Source organism: Micromesistius poutassou, assembly GCF_964030765.1.
Source record: "Micromesistius poutassou genome assembly, chromosome: 15".
In the NCBI taxonomy this organism is placed as follows: Eukaryota; Metazoa; Chordata; class Actinopteri; order Gadiformes; family Gadidae; genus Micromesistius; species Micromesistius poutassou.
The window spans coordinates 2,577,557-2,592,810 of NC_140285.1; the positions used below are offsets into that span (position 1 = coordinate 2,577,557).

At 47.2% G+C, this 15,254-nt stretch overlaps 1 protein-coding gene across 3 annotated transcripts in view; it reads left to right on the plus strand.

Annotated features, from left to right (window-relative positions):
- Positions 1-15,254, plus strand: part of vps13d (vacuolar protein sorting 13 homolog D) — a 50,933-nt gene that overhangs the window by 19,030 nt on the left and 16,649 nt on the right. The window contains exons 27-48 of one of the 3 annotated variants that reach the window (XM_084480152.1): positions 411-672; positions 896-1,067; positions 1,602-1,717; positions 2,067-2,387; positions 2,665-2,960; positions 3,414-3,547; positions 3,927-4,082; positions 4,706-4,889; positions 5,229-5,303; positions 6,355-6,564; positions 6,787-6,876; positions 7,111-7,251; positions 7,479-7,604; positions 9,318-9,392; positions 10,577-10,682; positions 11,152-11,304; positions 11,792-11,927; positions 12,052-12,099; positions 12,357-12,507; positions 12,724-12,940; positions 13,688-13,962; positions 14,525-14,716. In XM_084480152.1, the coding sequence (XP_084336278.1) occupies positions 411-672; positions 896-1,067; positions 1,602-1,717; positions 2,067-2,387; positions 2,665-2,960; positions 3,414-3,547; positions 3,927-4,082; positions 4,706-4,889; positions 5,229-5,303; positions 6,355-6,564; positions 6,787-6,876; positions 7,111-7,251; positions 7,479-7,604; positions 9,318-9,392; positions 10,577-10,682; positions 11,152-11,304; positions 11,792-11,927; positions 12,052-12,099; positions 12,357-12,507; positions 12,724-12,940; positions 13,688-13,962; positions 14,525-14,716 (3,636 nt within the window). The remainder of the gene's footprint in view (positions 1-410; positions 673-895; positions 1,068-1,601; positions 1,718-2,066; positions 2,388-2,664; positions 2,961-3,413; positions 3,548-3,926; positions 4,083-4,705; positions 4,890-5,228; positions 5,304-6,354; positions 6,565-6,786; positions 6,877-7,110; positions 7,252-7,478; positions 7,605-9,317; positions 9,393-10,576; positions 10,683-11,151; positions 11,305-11,791; positions 11,928-12,051; positions 12,100-12,356; positions 12,508-12,723; positions 12,941-13,687; positions 13,963-14,524; positions 14,717-15,254) is intronic. The other 2 variants (XM_084480153.1, XM_084480154.1) reach the window with 2 other exon arrangements.

The following is a 15,254-nucleotide window of genomic DNA, read 5'->3' on the forward strand; positions in this document are numbered from 1 at the left end:
TTAAGATATAATGAAGGATAGACATGTCATAACATTTATGACAAGTTCATGACAGTGTCATGTCATAGTTATGACAGTGTCATGACACTCTTATGTAGACACCTTCAAATAAAGTCTTACTTAAAGTTTGAATGTGTGGAAGGCACTATACAAATAGTGAGTTTGCCTAAATGATGGTCTGTATACATAAAGTTTGTTTGCCTGAAAAGCGCTGTATAAATAAAGTTTATTTGCCTTGAAAGTGCCGTATAAGTAAAGTTAGTTTGCCCGAGCTTGAGTTAGTAAGCCCGAAAGGTTTGGATGTGTGGAAGGGACTATGCAAATAGTGTGTTTGCCTGAAAAGTGCTGTATACATAACGTTTGTTTGCCTGAAAAGCGCTGTATAATTAAAGTTTGATTTGATGTCCCAGAGAGCCACGTGTGCCTGCTGGACTGCCTGGCGCTGGACCTCCAGGAGCTGGACGTGTTCGCCGCAGAGCGCCTCCCCAGCCCGCCCCCCCAGCCCGGCCAGCCCGGCGAGGGGCCCAGCGGGAAGCCCCCCCACCCGGACCCCTCCTCCTCCACCTCCTCCTCCGACCTGCTGTTCCCCTCCTACGCAGTGCGCCGGCGGGGGGGCAACATGCTGAAGGAGAGCTGCCGCCTCAAGCTCAAGGTGGAGCGCAACCTCGACAAGTGAGAGCTTCAAAAGACACAAAACTTTATCGGCCGTCCGTTTGCTTACAAGTGTGTGATCGAGGCTTGTGTGTGTGTGTGTGTGTGTGTGTGTGTGTGTGTGTGTGTGTGTGTGTGTGTGTGTGTGTGTGTGTGTGTGTGTGTGTGTGTGTGTGTGTGTGTGTGTGTGTGTGTGTGTGTGTGTGTGTGTGTGTGTGTGTGTAATGATTTGTGTGTCCTCCAGGGAGCTGAGCCATGCGGTCCCAGACATGTCCATCCACGGCAGCCTGTCGTCGGTGCACTGCTCCCTGGACCTGGAGCACTACCAGCTGATCAGGGGTCTGCTGGAGAACAACCTGGGGGAGCCCATCGAGGAGTTCCTGAGGCCCTACAACCTGCAGGACCCCAGCTCCTACGTGAGGGGAAACACGCACGCACACACACACACGCACACACACACACACACACACACACACACACACACACACACACACACACACACACACACACACACACACACACTGAGTGCTGCACTCTTGATAACAATCTGAATCCCGATATTCAGGATTTGATACTATTTTATTTTTTAGCTTTTTTTTTTAATACAAAATATTTTCCAGACGGTTCGATTCATGGTTGTGACTCATGGAGTGACAAGATTTCTCAGATCAACCTTTTACTGCTCTCGTCTTAGCTCTCATCATATTTATGAATAACTGGCAAGCATTCACATATTGTGTACAGCAACATGTGATAAATGTAAAACAATGCATGTATCACAACGTCCGTGTTCTACCAGACAAGCCAATAGCAGCAGTAGCCGAAGGCCACAACAGTATGCTAACACGCCACAAGACCGCAGATTCGCTACGCCAGTAGACTAGCCTCTTCAGTGCGGCTTTGGGTTTGTATGCTGTCTGACCGTCCGTCCGTGTGCGTGTGCCTGGCAGACGGTGCTGAGCGGGGATGTGTACACCACCCTCTCCTTCCTGATCGACATGATGGACGTGAGTCTGGAGCTGGTGGAGAAACCCAAAGCCAGCGGGCACGAGCTCTCCCTCGCCAGGTACGTCGTCCGCACACCGTGTCATTCAAATTTAACCTTCAGATAAGAGGGAGGTGTCCTGGTTGCTGGTTAGCATCATTGCTATCTGTGTCTGTGTCACCCTCTCTGTCTCCCTTACGTCGTCTGTCTGTCTGTCTCTCAAAATAAAAGCTTGACGATACATGAGCAAACATAAAGAGGTAATGCAAGGGAAATAATTCAGGGCTGAATCAATTTCATGAAGAACCAAGATACTCACTCTCTTTCCCTCTCTCCCTCCCTCTCTCTCTCTCTCTCTCTCTCTCTCTCTCGCTCTCTCTCTCTCTCTCTCTCCCCCTCCCTCTCTCTCTCTCTCCCTCTCCCCCCTCAGGTTTGACTTCATGAAGTCCAAGCTGCTGTACGAGAGCTACTCCAACGGCTCCCGCTCCATCAACCTGGTGTCCCACTCCCTGCTGGCTTACGACACCCGGTTCTCCGGGCCCGAGGCGCGCTTCCCCGGGCCGGGCCGGAAGCAGGGCAGAAGGGGGGGTAGTGGTGGTGGTGGTGGTGGTGGTGTTGGAGGGGCTGGGGCTGGGGCTGGAGGTGTTGGCGAGGACCGAAGCAGGGCCAAGAGGAACGTCTTCGGCTGCGTCCTCCAGCCCTCCAAGGCCGGGGCCAACCGGGCCACGCTGCAGCTGGAGCTCCACTACAGGTGGGTACGGGTCCACTTTAGGGCCCCTGTCCACGTTGAGGGTTTTTTTCGACAGAAATGCACTGCCCCCTGGTGCTGTGGTATTTCCGGGATGAAGCGTTTGTGTGAGTTTAGCGGTTGGCATCCTTTTGGGTTTGGGTGACAAGGAAGAAGCAACAATGACGACACAGCGATTTTCTAAGAAGATCGGAGGCTTTCAGCCTGAAGTGGCTGCATGAAAACACAGAAACACTGACTCTGAAACACTGACCCCTCCCCACCTCCTGTCTTCCATCAGGTGCACCCGGGACTCGTCCTGCTTCACCATGGTGCTCAACAACCTGCGGGTCTTCCTCATCTTCGATTGGCTGAAGCTGGTCCAGGACTTCCTCTACACCCCACCCGAGAAGTGGCCCCCCGTCACGCCCATCAGCGCCGGGGGCACCGCGCCCCGCCAGCGCTGGCCCAGCTCGGGCAGCGACCCCGGGGCCCCTGCCTTCGGCCCCAAGACCGTGAAGAGCGGAGTGGTCACCAAGAGGTCCACCGTTCAGGTCAACCAAGACCGCCACCTGGAGGTCAAGATCAACATCACAGGTGAGAGACAAGATCAAGATTAAGATTCAAGATTAGATCCTTTATGTCCTGTATGTGTTGCATTTATTTCCTATAATCACCAGTCCAACTCTTGATCAGTTGTTCATTATAAGAAACCAATTTTACAGTTGAATCTACATTTAAACAACGTTTCAAATAAAGTAATCAATGTATGTCGCCTTGGATATGTACTTATTGTAGGTCGCTTGGATAAAAGCATGGGCTAAATGTCCAAAATGTAAATGTAAATGTTGATAAAAGTGTTAATATGTGTAAAATTGTATATAACAAAAAAATCCCATATGCATTCACTATCATAAAGCTGCATAAAATAAAAGGACATAATACATCATTTAATATTAATATCCTGCAGCGCTACTGCTGTGTGACTGTGTCCCAGGAGTCCAGGTGGTTGATGTAGTTTCTCTGTGGATGTGGTTCCTCTGTCTCCAGGCACAGAGTTTGTGGTGGTGGAGGACTCCTCCTGTCTGGACACCAACGCCATCATCCTGAAGGGCACCACCGTGCTGACCTACAAGCCCCGCCTCCTGGACCGCCCCTTCTCTGGCAGCCTGGCTGGGATAGAGGTGGGCTTTCCCCTTTAACCATCACCACTGGATACGTCACGCTTGTGTACTAAATGATTTAAAGTGATTTATACAAGAAAGGGGTACATATTTCTGGATGTATTTATTATCAGGGAAGTTATCATGCATAACATGATTTTCTTCCCCATTATAAAATAATTAAAATATACATTCAAAAAATAGCAATAAATAAATTGGCCAAATCAGTTCGTTTAAGCACCACAGGTAATAGATTAATACAATCAAATGAACAAAAGAGTCGTTTAGAGAAAAGGTTTAGAGATATTTAAAATGGAATATTTCATCTGCGCTACGCCCCAGCGTTTACCATGTGATAATGATGTAACGGCTAAGTGTGTGACGTCACGGCCCGCTCCAGGTGTTCTCCTGTTGCCTTGGCAGCGAGCAGGAGACGGCGCTGTCCATCATCGACCCGGTCAACGTGCAGGTGGAGCTGTGCGGCAGCCCCACCTACCAGAGCAGCACTGGGCTGCTGGACGCCTTCAACATAGAGGACTTCCCCCCGCTGCTGGAGGTCAGAGCTCAAGTCTGTCTGTCTCTCTCTCTCTCTCTCTCTCTCTCTCTCTCTCTCTCTCTCTCTCTCTCTCTCTCTCTCTCTCTCTCTCTCTCTCTCTCTCTCTCTCTCTCTCTCTCTCTCTCTCTCTCTCTCTCTCTCTCTCTCTCTTTTTACAATTGGGCTTCTTCTTTCTGGATTTTGTTCAGATGTGTTTCTTTTTCTTCGTTTCTTCTTCTTGTTCCTTTCTTTCTGTCACTCACACCTCACTGGTACCATGAATTGAATCAAGACGCTTGCCTGTAGAGATCCCTCATTTATTATCCGTCAGCCTTGACATTGATACCTTGACATTGATTTATAGCTGGTGGATGCATTAGGGGGTTTGACCCACAGCCTAATCTGGAGGCGTTCTTGAGCAAGATGCCTTACCTCTACATGCTTATCAATCCAGTTTCTTATCTATAATAATTATAAGTCACTTGTCGTCGAAGTGTCTACTAAATGACTAAACAGTTACCTTAATGTCTACACTCTAAATATCCTGCTCAAAGTCCCATTGTTCATTTCTCTTTTTCAATGCAGATGTCATTCCCTGGTTGTGTTTCCCCCCGCCTCTTAACCCCTTTGATTCACCCCCACAGATCCAGTTCCCGGCCCTGGACATCCGGCTGTCCTACAACGACATCGAGCTCTTCCTGGCCATCGCCAGGTCCATCCCGACCGGCGCCGCGGCCCCCGAAGACCCCGCCGCGGCCCCCGTGGCCGGCCCCGAGCCGGTGCTCTCCGTGAAGGACAGCTTCAAGGCCAAGACAGAAGCCCTGCTGGGTACAGTACCTCTAATACCGGGTCTTTAATAATATCAAAACAATAACAACTGTAGCAGTACAAGGATAGTTTGAGAAATAATAAGTATGTGCATTATGATGAATAATGCAAACAGTGGGAGAGACAAATCAACAGTCAATATTGCTGGTGGAAGGAGGGAGGGGCTGTGCATAAGGGCTAATTTAGCCAGTGAACAATACAATAAATATCGTGTTCTATAACATTGCGATGTCGGTTTGAATTTGATTAATCGTTCAGCCCTAATGTGTGTACATTCTCGATGTACTGTATTTATATGTGTGTATATTTTCTATAACACTGATCTGTTCTGACCCACAGAGGGACAGCTGGGCCATCTGTTGGACCTTGGCTTCAGGAAGGAAGACTGCAAGAGGGCGCTGGTGTTCTGTAAAGGTGAGGGACACCTGGAGCCACCATCCATTTCATCCAAGCAGAATTAGGTCTAGGGTTGATTGATAGTACACATTTCCCCAGACCCCAGCCTCTAGGTGTGGAAAGTACTTGAGTGCTGTACCGGTTATTCAACCATTGCGGTACCCCACTTTGTACTTTTACTGTTGCTGTTTTATTGGTGTTTACTGAAGTATATGAAAGAAGTACTTTTGATACCCAACATGTTTAGTTTATTGTTTAATTGTCAGGGAGGGACATTGTACGATTGCACCAGAATTAGCTTTAGGCTAGTTTTTATCTATGGTCCCTAGGGAGGGCTGCATAATGTAAGATACAAATACAACACAATACAATACAATAAAATTGTAAAACAAATATAGTAAAAGCAGTATTATATTGTTTTTTATAACACCTAAAACACACTCCACTCCCACTTGAAATAATAACATAACCAATCAAAACAAAGGTAATTTCAGATGACTAAAGACCATGCATTCTTAAGCCAGACCTTCAATAGTGATTTCAAACTGGCGTGTGATGCGGTGTCTCTGATTTCCATGGCGATCGAGTTCCATTTTTGTATCGCTTCAACGGAGAAACCCGATCCTCCATGCAGGCAGAGCCCTCATACCATGAGAAGTAACCGTGATGGGAGTACTTCATCCACATCATGTCCAGAGAGACAAAAAGAGAGCGAGCTTAGGGCTGGGCGATTAATCACATTTTGATGCAGATTTCTATTTTAGCGTCAAACGATCGCCAAACTAATATAATCGAGTTGAAACTATAATTTTTTTTTTTTATTCATTACCCTAACCCTACATTTTCTATTTGACCATTTTGTGTATTTTTTAAAGGCTAAATTCCAAAGTCCTCAGTTACAAAGGTTTTTTTTTGGAGAAAAACGTGAATATTCCATCATGTTTTCAAACTTCAAACTTGAATAATGGTGATTACAATATTGACCAAAATAATCGTGATTATGATTTTTTTCCATAATCGAGCAGCCCTAAGCTGAGTGTCTGGCCGCCGCTTCTCCTCCCCTCCGCAGGTCAGCTGGACCAGGCGGCCACCTGGCTGCTGGAGAACGCCGAGGCGGACATCGTGTCGGGCCGCGGCAGGGCCAGCCAGAGCGACCCGGACGCGGCCAGCCACTCAGCGCCGCTGTCGGGCGTGGAGGTCAAGGCGGAGAGCGTGTGCATCTGCTTCATCGACGACTGTCTGGACTGTGACATCCCCCTGGCAGAGCTCACCTTCTCCAGTGAGTGGAGTCCGCCTTATTTTTACTGCCAGAAGTCACTTCATGTTGTTCAGATGAATTAGTTATTTTGTTGAGTTTGTCCAACTATTCTCCAGGGACTTTATTTGTACTTAATATATATATGTATGTAAAAAGTATGATGTAGGTATAGAAATAGATATTATTTCGGTGACCTCTCTCTTTAGAGATCCTTCTCTTACTTGATGTTCTGGTTGATGACAGGGCTGTATGTGTTGCAACGGATCGGATCCAGCCAGGAAGGAAAAGCCAGCTTCACCCTGTCAGGAGACTACTACAACAGAGAGCTGTCCGGTAACTAAGCTTTGCAACATGAAACAACACATTTTGATGATCAGTGACAGCTGGTCATAGGGTTAATACAATACATTTAAAATGTATTGTAGTATTTAAAATTATTACAAATTTAATTTGTGTGATTGATAGATCAAATAAAGTGTTAATTCTAGCTTGTCATTCGTAATGATGTGACTAGGGACTACTCATTAAACATATAATAATTATGTTTCTTTTGTTTGAATGAACCAGGCTGGGAGCCATTCATCGAGCCCTGGCCGTGCTTCCTGACCTGGCAGCAGCAGGCCGCTGGGCGCCTCCACCCCCCACGCCTGAAGATGGCTGTCCGTGCCAAGCAGAGACTAGACATCAACATTACGTCTGTCCTGCTGGGTAGGCCAAAAAGAGACCGTTCAGAAAACACCCCACATTAGCATACATGCTAACCATGCTAACCACCCTCAGCATGCAGGTTTAGCATAAATGCTAAATGGCTGTTAGCATGCCAGATTAACTTAAATGTAAAAGAAAACATGCGCAACTTTGAAGAGTATTGCCGGCTGCATGATATAGTCAAGATATTTTGATATTAATATATTGTTTCCATGTCGTCCTTACAGAACAGTGCCGGACCACCAAGAACTCCTGGCTTGCCGACTACTGCAAGGAGGAGGAGCAGGCGGTCCAGGCTCCCCCTGCTATGCCATGGATGGGCTCCTCCGTCGACCCACCCAGCCTGGGCCAGAGTGAGTCTCTCCACACCCCTACTCTCCACCCCCACCTCTAGACACAAAGCTCACCTCATACATATCATCATACACCTCAGTCCATCTCATGTCTCCTCCAGTTGCATGGTGTTGTCACTCCCTTACCTTCCTGTCTTCATTGGCCCTGTCTCTTGGTGATGACCCTAACTTGGGTTCTGATGTGTTGTACTAAAGTGATAACAAAAGTCATTAGTAGAAAATAAGATGGCAACAAACCCACCGTCGATACTAGGGATGGGTACCGAAACCCGGTATTAAACGGGCCATGGGACTAAATTATTATCAGCCGTTGTATCAATAAGCTCTGCTGGCGGTACTGGAGAGATGAAGAAAATCAATTCTCTTTTATTCTTGTTTATGATACCATAAACGTTATCGTCCACATTTGATCCCATCCAACTCTGTTTCAAATTTGCACTAAGAGAAGACATCCGTGTGCGATGCATTCTCGCTATCCCCATCCCAGAAGAGAGATCTCTCTCTCTCTCGGACCCTGTGTGTGCGAGGGGAAGCCCTCTCTCTCACACACACTGCCGAACCGTGCAGCACACACACACACACACACACACACACACACACATTCCTACAACATCACGATTAAGTGCTGTGTGTAGGACGTCAGGAGTGGCTATCGGATCCACTCTTGGTCCACTCTAAGTCCGGCTCGGTTACGGCAGAAATTCAGTGTAAAGTGGGTCACACCAGAAGAACCACAGACTGCTGCGTCAGGCATTGTGTAGTTCAAAGGACAACCCATCCAATTTTAGGTCTTGTTCTTTGTTTAGTGTAATGGGTGCTAATGGATGGCTCTGCGGTGCACCCTATGGTTTTCTGTACATTATAACACGGCTTTATGGCGGCTCCCGTGTGAGTGCTCTCATTGGACGCACAACCCACTTAACTTGTGTTAAGTGGGTGCCACCAAGTCGCTTACATTATATTATGTATAAAAACATTTGTTTGATGTTGCTGGAGGCAGTGTAATTGGCTAACAGCGAACACAGCCAGAACAGCCAGTCAAATCCACATAATTGAAAGACAAGATTTAACATCATAAAGACAAGCCAAAATGTCAGGATGCCAGCATTCTTACACTGTGTTGACACTCATTCAAATAACCTTCTGGAAGCTTCATCCACTGACGTGAATACGATTTCTTTGGCAAAATATCTCGGTGACAAAACAGGGAAACAATGGAGTTACTCCGCCCCTTTAATTATTTGGCTTCCTGCCCGGGCTCTGTACCGTCTGTACCGTCTGTACCATCTATACCGTATGTACCGTCTGTACCGTCTCTCCTTAGTTCTGCTGTAGCATAGCTGGACTTCTGAGTCCAAGACCAGCATGTTCCTATCTCCTCTTCCCTGATGACTGTCTCCTCTCTGGTCCTCTCCTGTGTGTTCCTAACCCGTCTCCTCCCTGATGACTGTCTCCTCTCTGGTCCTCTCCTGTGTGTTCCTAACCCGTCTCCTCCCTGATGACTGTCTCCTCTCTGGTCCTCTCCTGTGTGTTCCTAACCCGTCTCCTCCCTGTAGATGACTGTCCTCTCTCTGGTCCTCCCCTGTGTGTTCCTAACCCGTCTCCTCCCTGATGACTGTCTCCTCTCTGGTCCTCCCCTGTGTGTTCCTAACCCGTCTCCTCCCTGTAGATGACTGTCTTCTCTCTGGTCCTTTCCTGTCTCTCTGCTGTCAGGTCTTCCTCTGGCCTACCTTAGAACTAGGAGCAGTGCGAGCCTCACCTGCTTGGAGCAGCAGATTCTCTCCAGAGGTACTGCAGCAGGCCAGGGCTCTTAGTGAAAACACAGCTTACTTATTAGTAAGCTTAGCTTACGTTCTTTCCTACTTATTTGTGTTTATGGATTCTACTTTTGTTTTTAATATTTGTAATATAATTTTATTCGTCTTCTTTTTTATTTATTTGTTTATAGTTTTTTCCTGGCTAGGGTAGGGGTCCAGTAGTTTAGTTTCTGAGGGTTTCTGTAGAAGTCCCTATCAACCACTCCAGTGAGCGTTACGTAACGGTAGGCAGTAAAGTAGGAAGTCTTAACGTCATGCTGTGAGTTTACATTGATTTTTGTGTTGGTTGGCAGTGCAGCCGTTCTGTCACTGTGTATTTAAAGGCTTTCAAGTTAACTTCAGCCTTTTGGATGCTAGGATGGAATTCTAAATAGGATAGAGTCAATGGTAGCATCTGCATTCTTTATGGTATTGTTATAGTTGATTGGCATGTTTTTTTGGATTACAAATGACTAAAACTATGTTCCTGCTAATATTTGTGTTTGTATGCTGATTTATTATTTGTGTGTCTCCTTACATAGCCTCTTTCCTTTCATTAACCTCTGTCTGTCGATAATTGTGTGTCTTCTTTTAGTGAACTGGTAGAATACTATGTACAGCTTTCCCCTTTTCCATTTGTGTCTCGTCTCGTACCTACCTCTTATATATGTTTTATATACCTACTGATATATGAATCCACATGTAAGCCCAGCTGTGAAATGTACGTAGCACACTTGAACCAGGTGGACCAACAGAATTTGAATCAATGAAAGAATGTCTTTAGATTCAGGCACAATAACATAGATTCTTGTTATTTTCTAAAAAAAAATTAATCCAAACTAATGCCAACCATGTAGTGCACATTTTTTATTTCAGCTATATAGGCAGTAATATCATGTGAGAGTAATAAAGAAAAGGATACAGTCTAATATAGTATAGAATTCTAATGTAAAATTACCTACAACATAAATATAGTGGTATAGATACATAAAATATGTATTGACCCACTGATTCTGTACCCCCAAATTGGTAGTTACAGTGAACAACCTTAAAGTATAGATAAAACATGGGTCAAACTACAGTAAACCATTAAGTCATAGTAACGGAACAGCAGTGCCAACAACCAGGCCTTCAGTGTCTGGGAGGGACTGATCTCTCCCACCCGTGGTTCCCCAGCAGACGTGAAGGTGTGCCGGAGGAGACAGCCCTTTGTGCCCTACGCCCTGCGCAACAGGACGGGCTGCACCATGTGGTTCGCCACCCTCACCACCACCCCCACCAGGTGAGGGACTGCACCTGGCACGCAATGGAAGACCATCACCTTCGGTCCACAGTGACTTGAAACATGTGATGCATGTGTATCTAGGTCACCTGTCCTATCTCCTACCAGTAGGTCTAATGGTTGGAACTTGATGACCGCGCCAGTTCTGAATCTTGAAATACAATTTACATTTAGGGCATTTACCAGACCCTCTATCCAAAGCGACTTACGAAAAAGCGAAAACGTCACTTCATAGTTCTATGAAAACAACAACAGCAAGAATAGGATACTCTAGTGGTGAGGGTGTTTGACTCCCATCCAGAAGATACTGGGTTTTGAATCCCAGTGTCTGCAAATCTACCTGTAGCCATCCCTGAGAAAGACACCTTAATCCCCAACCTGCCTCCTTATTGAAGGGCATAAGAATTCACCGCAGGTCGCTGTGGAAGAAAGTGTCTGAATACATGTGGTGTTCCCTGCTCCACCTCAGGGTGGCGCTGTCTCACAGCAGCAGTGCCGACTCCATTGCTGACGTGCACGGCTCGGGCTCCGATGACACGCACAACATCAGCCAATGGAGAGAGGTCCTGCCAGGGGAGGAGATCCCCTTTGAGTTCGAGGCCCGCGAGAAGCTCCGTCACAGGTACGGCTGACGGTGTTTTAACACCACCAGCTACTCTCACCTGGCATGGATTAGTAGAACATCAGTAGATGTTTACGGGGGATTAATAAAGTTGTATCGTATCGTGTTGGTGCACAGCTTTACCTTATCTTTCCGATGTTTCTGTTAGTAGAAACCCTTTTGTAGGAACTATTTGTCTGTGCAGTTTGAATTACAATTATTAATGTTAATGTAATGAGTTAATGTTATTAATACAAATACAAATGTGACTTATTTTAAATACAAAACAAACACAGCTTTAGTACAAAAAAGATAAGTCTTAATATATATACATAAATTACATTATTATATTTTCGATCAATAAATAAAATATCTGAACTGTGTGTGTGTGTGTGTGTGTGTGTGTGTGTGTGTGTGTGTGTGTGTGTGTGTGTGTGTGTGTGTGTGTGTGTGTGTGTGTGTGTGTGTGTGTGTGTGTGTGTGTGTGTGTGCACGCCCCCTCCCTCAGACACACTCATGAGCTGAAGCTGCACCAGCTGCTGGTGCGCGTGGCGGGCTGGGAGCAGGTGAAGCCCGTCTCTGTGGACAAGGTGGGCGTGTTCTTCCGCTACGCCGCCCCCGACCGCAACAACCCCTCCAACACGGTGAGCACCCACCTGCACATGAATGACCTGTATCGGATATATGAATTTAGATGTTGGCTTGAGTGAGTTGATGTTCAATTATGAACAGGAATCTTGAGTGATATGTTTTTATTTCCATTTCCAGGTGGGCAGTCCCATAAGCAGGACCAACATTATTCATCCACACGTCTACGTAAGTCTAAATATATATCTATTAAAAACACTTAATAATAACTATGCACTAATTTGATCACTAAATAAAATGGAACATCTATAACACTATACTATATACAGAGGTCAGTTGATAACTGTATATACTGAAACTATCTTTAATAATAAGTGTTATTCAGAATATTGTTATCTTAATAAATCAAAAAAACACTAAAAGATCAAAACGAATCTCCAGTGGTCCCTTGCCCTGACCCCTGACCCCCCTCTCCGCCCCTCCAGTTCTCCGCCCTGCCCCCCGTGCGGGTGGTGTTCTCCGTCACCATGGAGGGCAGCGCCAGGAAGGTGATCACCGTGCGCTCCGCCCTCATGGTCCGCAACCGCCTGGAGGTGCCCATGGAGCTACGCCTGGACAGCCCCTCCGCCCCCGACAGTAAGTGTGTGTGTGTGTGTGTGTGTGTGTGTGTGTGTGTGTGTGTGTGTGTGTGTGTGTGTGTGTGTGTGTGTGTGTGTGTGGATTTAGATCATCATAATCAAACTGCACTCTGGGTTTGGATGTTTTTTCTTTGTGGTCTGAACTGGAAGATATTATGGAGTATCCTGACGTGTGTGTGTGTGTGTCTGTGTGTGTGTGTGTGTGTGTCCACAGAGCCCGTGGTGCTGCCCCCCATCCTCCCAGGCCAGGCCACCCCCATCCCCCTGCACCTGATGTCCTGGAGGCTGCAGGCCCGGCCCAAAGGCCTGGGGCTGTTCTTCTGCAAGGTGCCCATCCACTGGACCAGCGTGGAGCGGACCGGTGAGGTCAGCAGCAGCAAGAGGGAGTGCCAGTCGGCCAACTTTGAGGACCAGCTCAAGCACAACTTCAGGTGGGTGCCGTGGTGGAGATGGGAAATGTCTTCCTCCCTCACTTACTAATGACTGTCCGCTTCACTTTGAACAGCCCTTCTCATCTTTCTACTTTAAGAAGTCCCTTTCTGCCCTCCCTCTACTTTGAACTATCCTTTAACACCCTTCACTTTGAACAATTCTTCTTCCCCATTACTACTACTTAACAATAATTTTCTTTCCCCCCTCTTCTTTGAACAATCCTCTCCTTCCCTCCCTCTGCTTTTAACAATCCTTTAACACCCTTCACTTTGAACAATTCTTCTTCCCCACTACTACTACTTAACAATCATTTTCTTTCCCCCCTCTACTCTTCAGCATTCTTTACTTTGAGCTACTCTTCATCAACCACTACTTCTTACAACCCTTATCCATCTAATCTTATCTAATTGAATAATCTCTAATAATCTTTTATGACTCAAATATATTCTCCTCCCTTATTTGTATTAATCCACTCTAATCGACTCTACTCCCCTCTGCTTAATAATCCACTCTACTCCCCTCTCCTCATCCATCTACTCTGCTCTGATCTGACGGCCCCTCCTCCTTGTCCTCCCCTCTCCTCATCCATCTACTCTCCTCTGATCTGACGGCCCCTCCTCCTTGTCCTCCCCTCTCCTCATCCATCTACTCTCCTCTGATCTGACGGCTTCTCCTCCTGCTCCCCTCTTCCTCATCCATCTACTCTCCTCTGATCTGACTGCTTCTCCTCCTGCTCCCCTCTCCAGGTTCTGCGTGGTGATCAAGAAGGAGGACTACCCGGAGCAGCAGCCCGCCAAACGGGCCGCGTCGTCGGCCTCGGGCCCTGGCGGCGGCGGCGGCACCAAGGAGATCTACCGCCAGCCGGGCCACACCATCTACCTGCTGCCCACCATGGTGCTGGCCAACCTGCTGCCCTGCGACCTCAACTACTACATCAAGGGCAGCGCCATCCGGGGCTCGCTGAAGCCCGGCAAGGAGGCGGTGCTGCACGCCGCCGACACCTCCCAGAACCTGGAGCTGGGTGGGTCCCACGTGTTGCGTTGTGTCGTGTCGTGTCGTGTTGTGTCGTGGTCCTAACCCTAACCTCCTAGCTGTCAAGGCGTGAATATGAATGAATTGTAAGCTTGTTCGTCTGCACCCTGAACTGTAGGTCTCCTACCTAAGCCTCCCTACCTGCTCCTTAATGACAGGGAGGTGGGTTCACTGTGGGTAGCCCTGGATAGCAGCTGCTACGTGACTTAGTAGTACATGGAGTACAATGACGAACGTCATGGCTTTTTGTCACTGTGTATGCACAATGCGGCGTCCAGAAATATCATAAAAGGACCGAAGCATTGGCATGCGCATTGGCATGCACACATTTTCACATGCATTTCTTTGATTTTTCTTCCATCTTTTACTACGACTATTTAGTAATTTAGCAGAGTCTGCTTTAATCCAAAGCAACTGTGGCTCCAGATACATGTGATTAAGGAGCAGGTAGGGGTGGCGGCGGGAGGGCGTCTTGGCTCACGGAGCCCTTAGGCTGGGGATGGAGCCCAGAACCCTTCAGACACTAACCCATCTTCGTTCTCCGGTTCCAGGGGTTCTGCTGGAGAACTTCCCGGTGTGCAAGGAGCTGCTGATCCCCCCGGGCACGCAGAACTACGTGGTACGCATGCGGCTGTACGACGCCAACAAGAGGCTGCTGTGCCTGACCATCCGCATCGTGCTGCGCGCCCAGGGAGCCCTGAAGATCCTCATCTCCGCCCCCTACTGGCTCATCAACAAGACCGGTGAGGAACCCAGAAGACCTGCCACTCATCTGGTCTGGGCGGTGACTTGCTGTTTGTCGTTTTCGTCCTTTTGTTGATTGATGTTTGGTTTATTTTTCACCGTTTCAATTTTTCGATTAATTCATGTCATTGGTGAATAATAGTCTTATGCGATTGAGCAAATAAAACATGAGCCCTTAGATTCGTCTTATTCCCCAGGCTAACAAATATTACAAGATCTCAGGAATAAGCAGCCAAGACAAGCTAGAAAGACAAGCTCCCATTTCAAAAGCAACGAGATAAATCACCACCAGAACGGTTAATTGATTACCACAATTAACATCAATTAACGTTCTGTGGATCAACTCATTTCCCGGGTCATCGTGTGTAGCCGTGAGATCAGTTCCACTCTGGCCTCGGGTGCCTGTATATGACGCCTCTTAGTTTTTCCATCCATCCCATGCAGCTGTGTATTGAGTCTATGGTTAGGATTAGGGTTTGGTTGTTGTTTGGTTGTTCATGTGTGTGTGTGTGTGTGTGTGCCGGTCCTGTCCCGGCC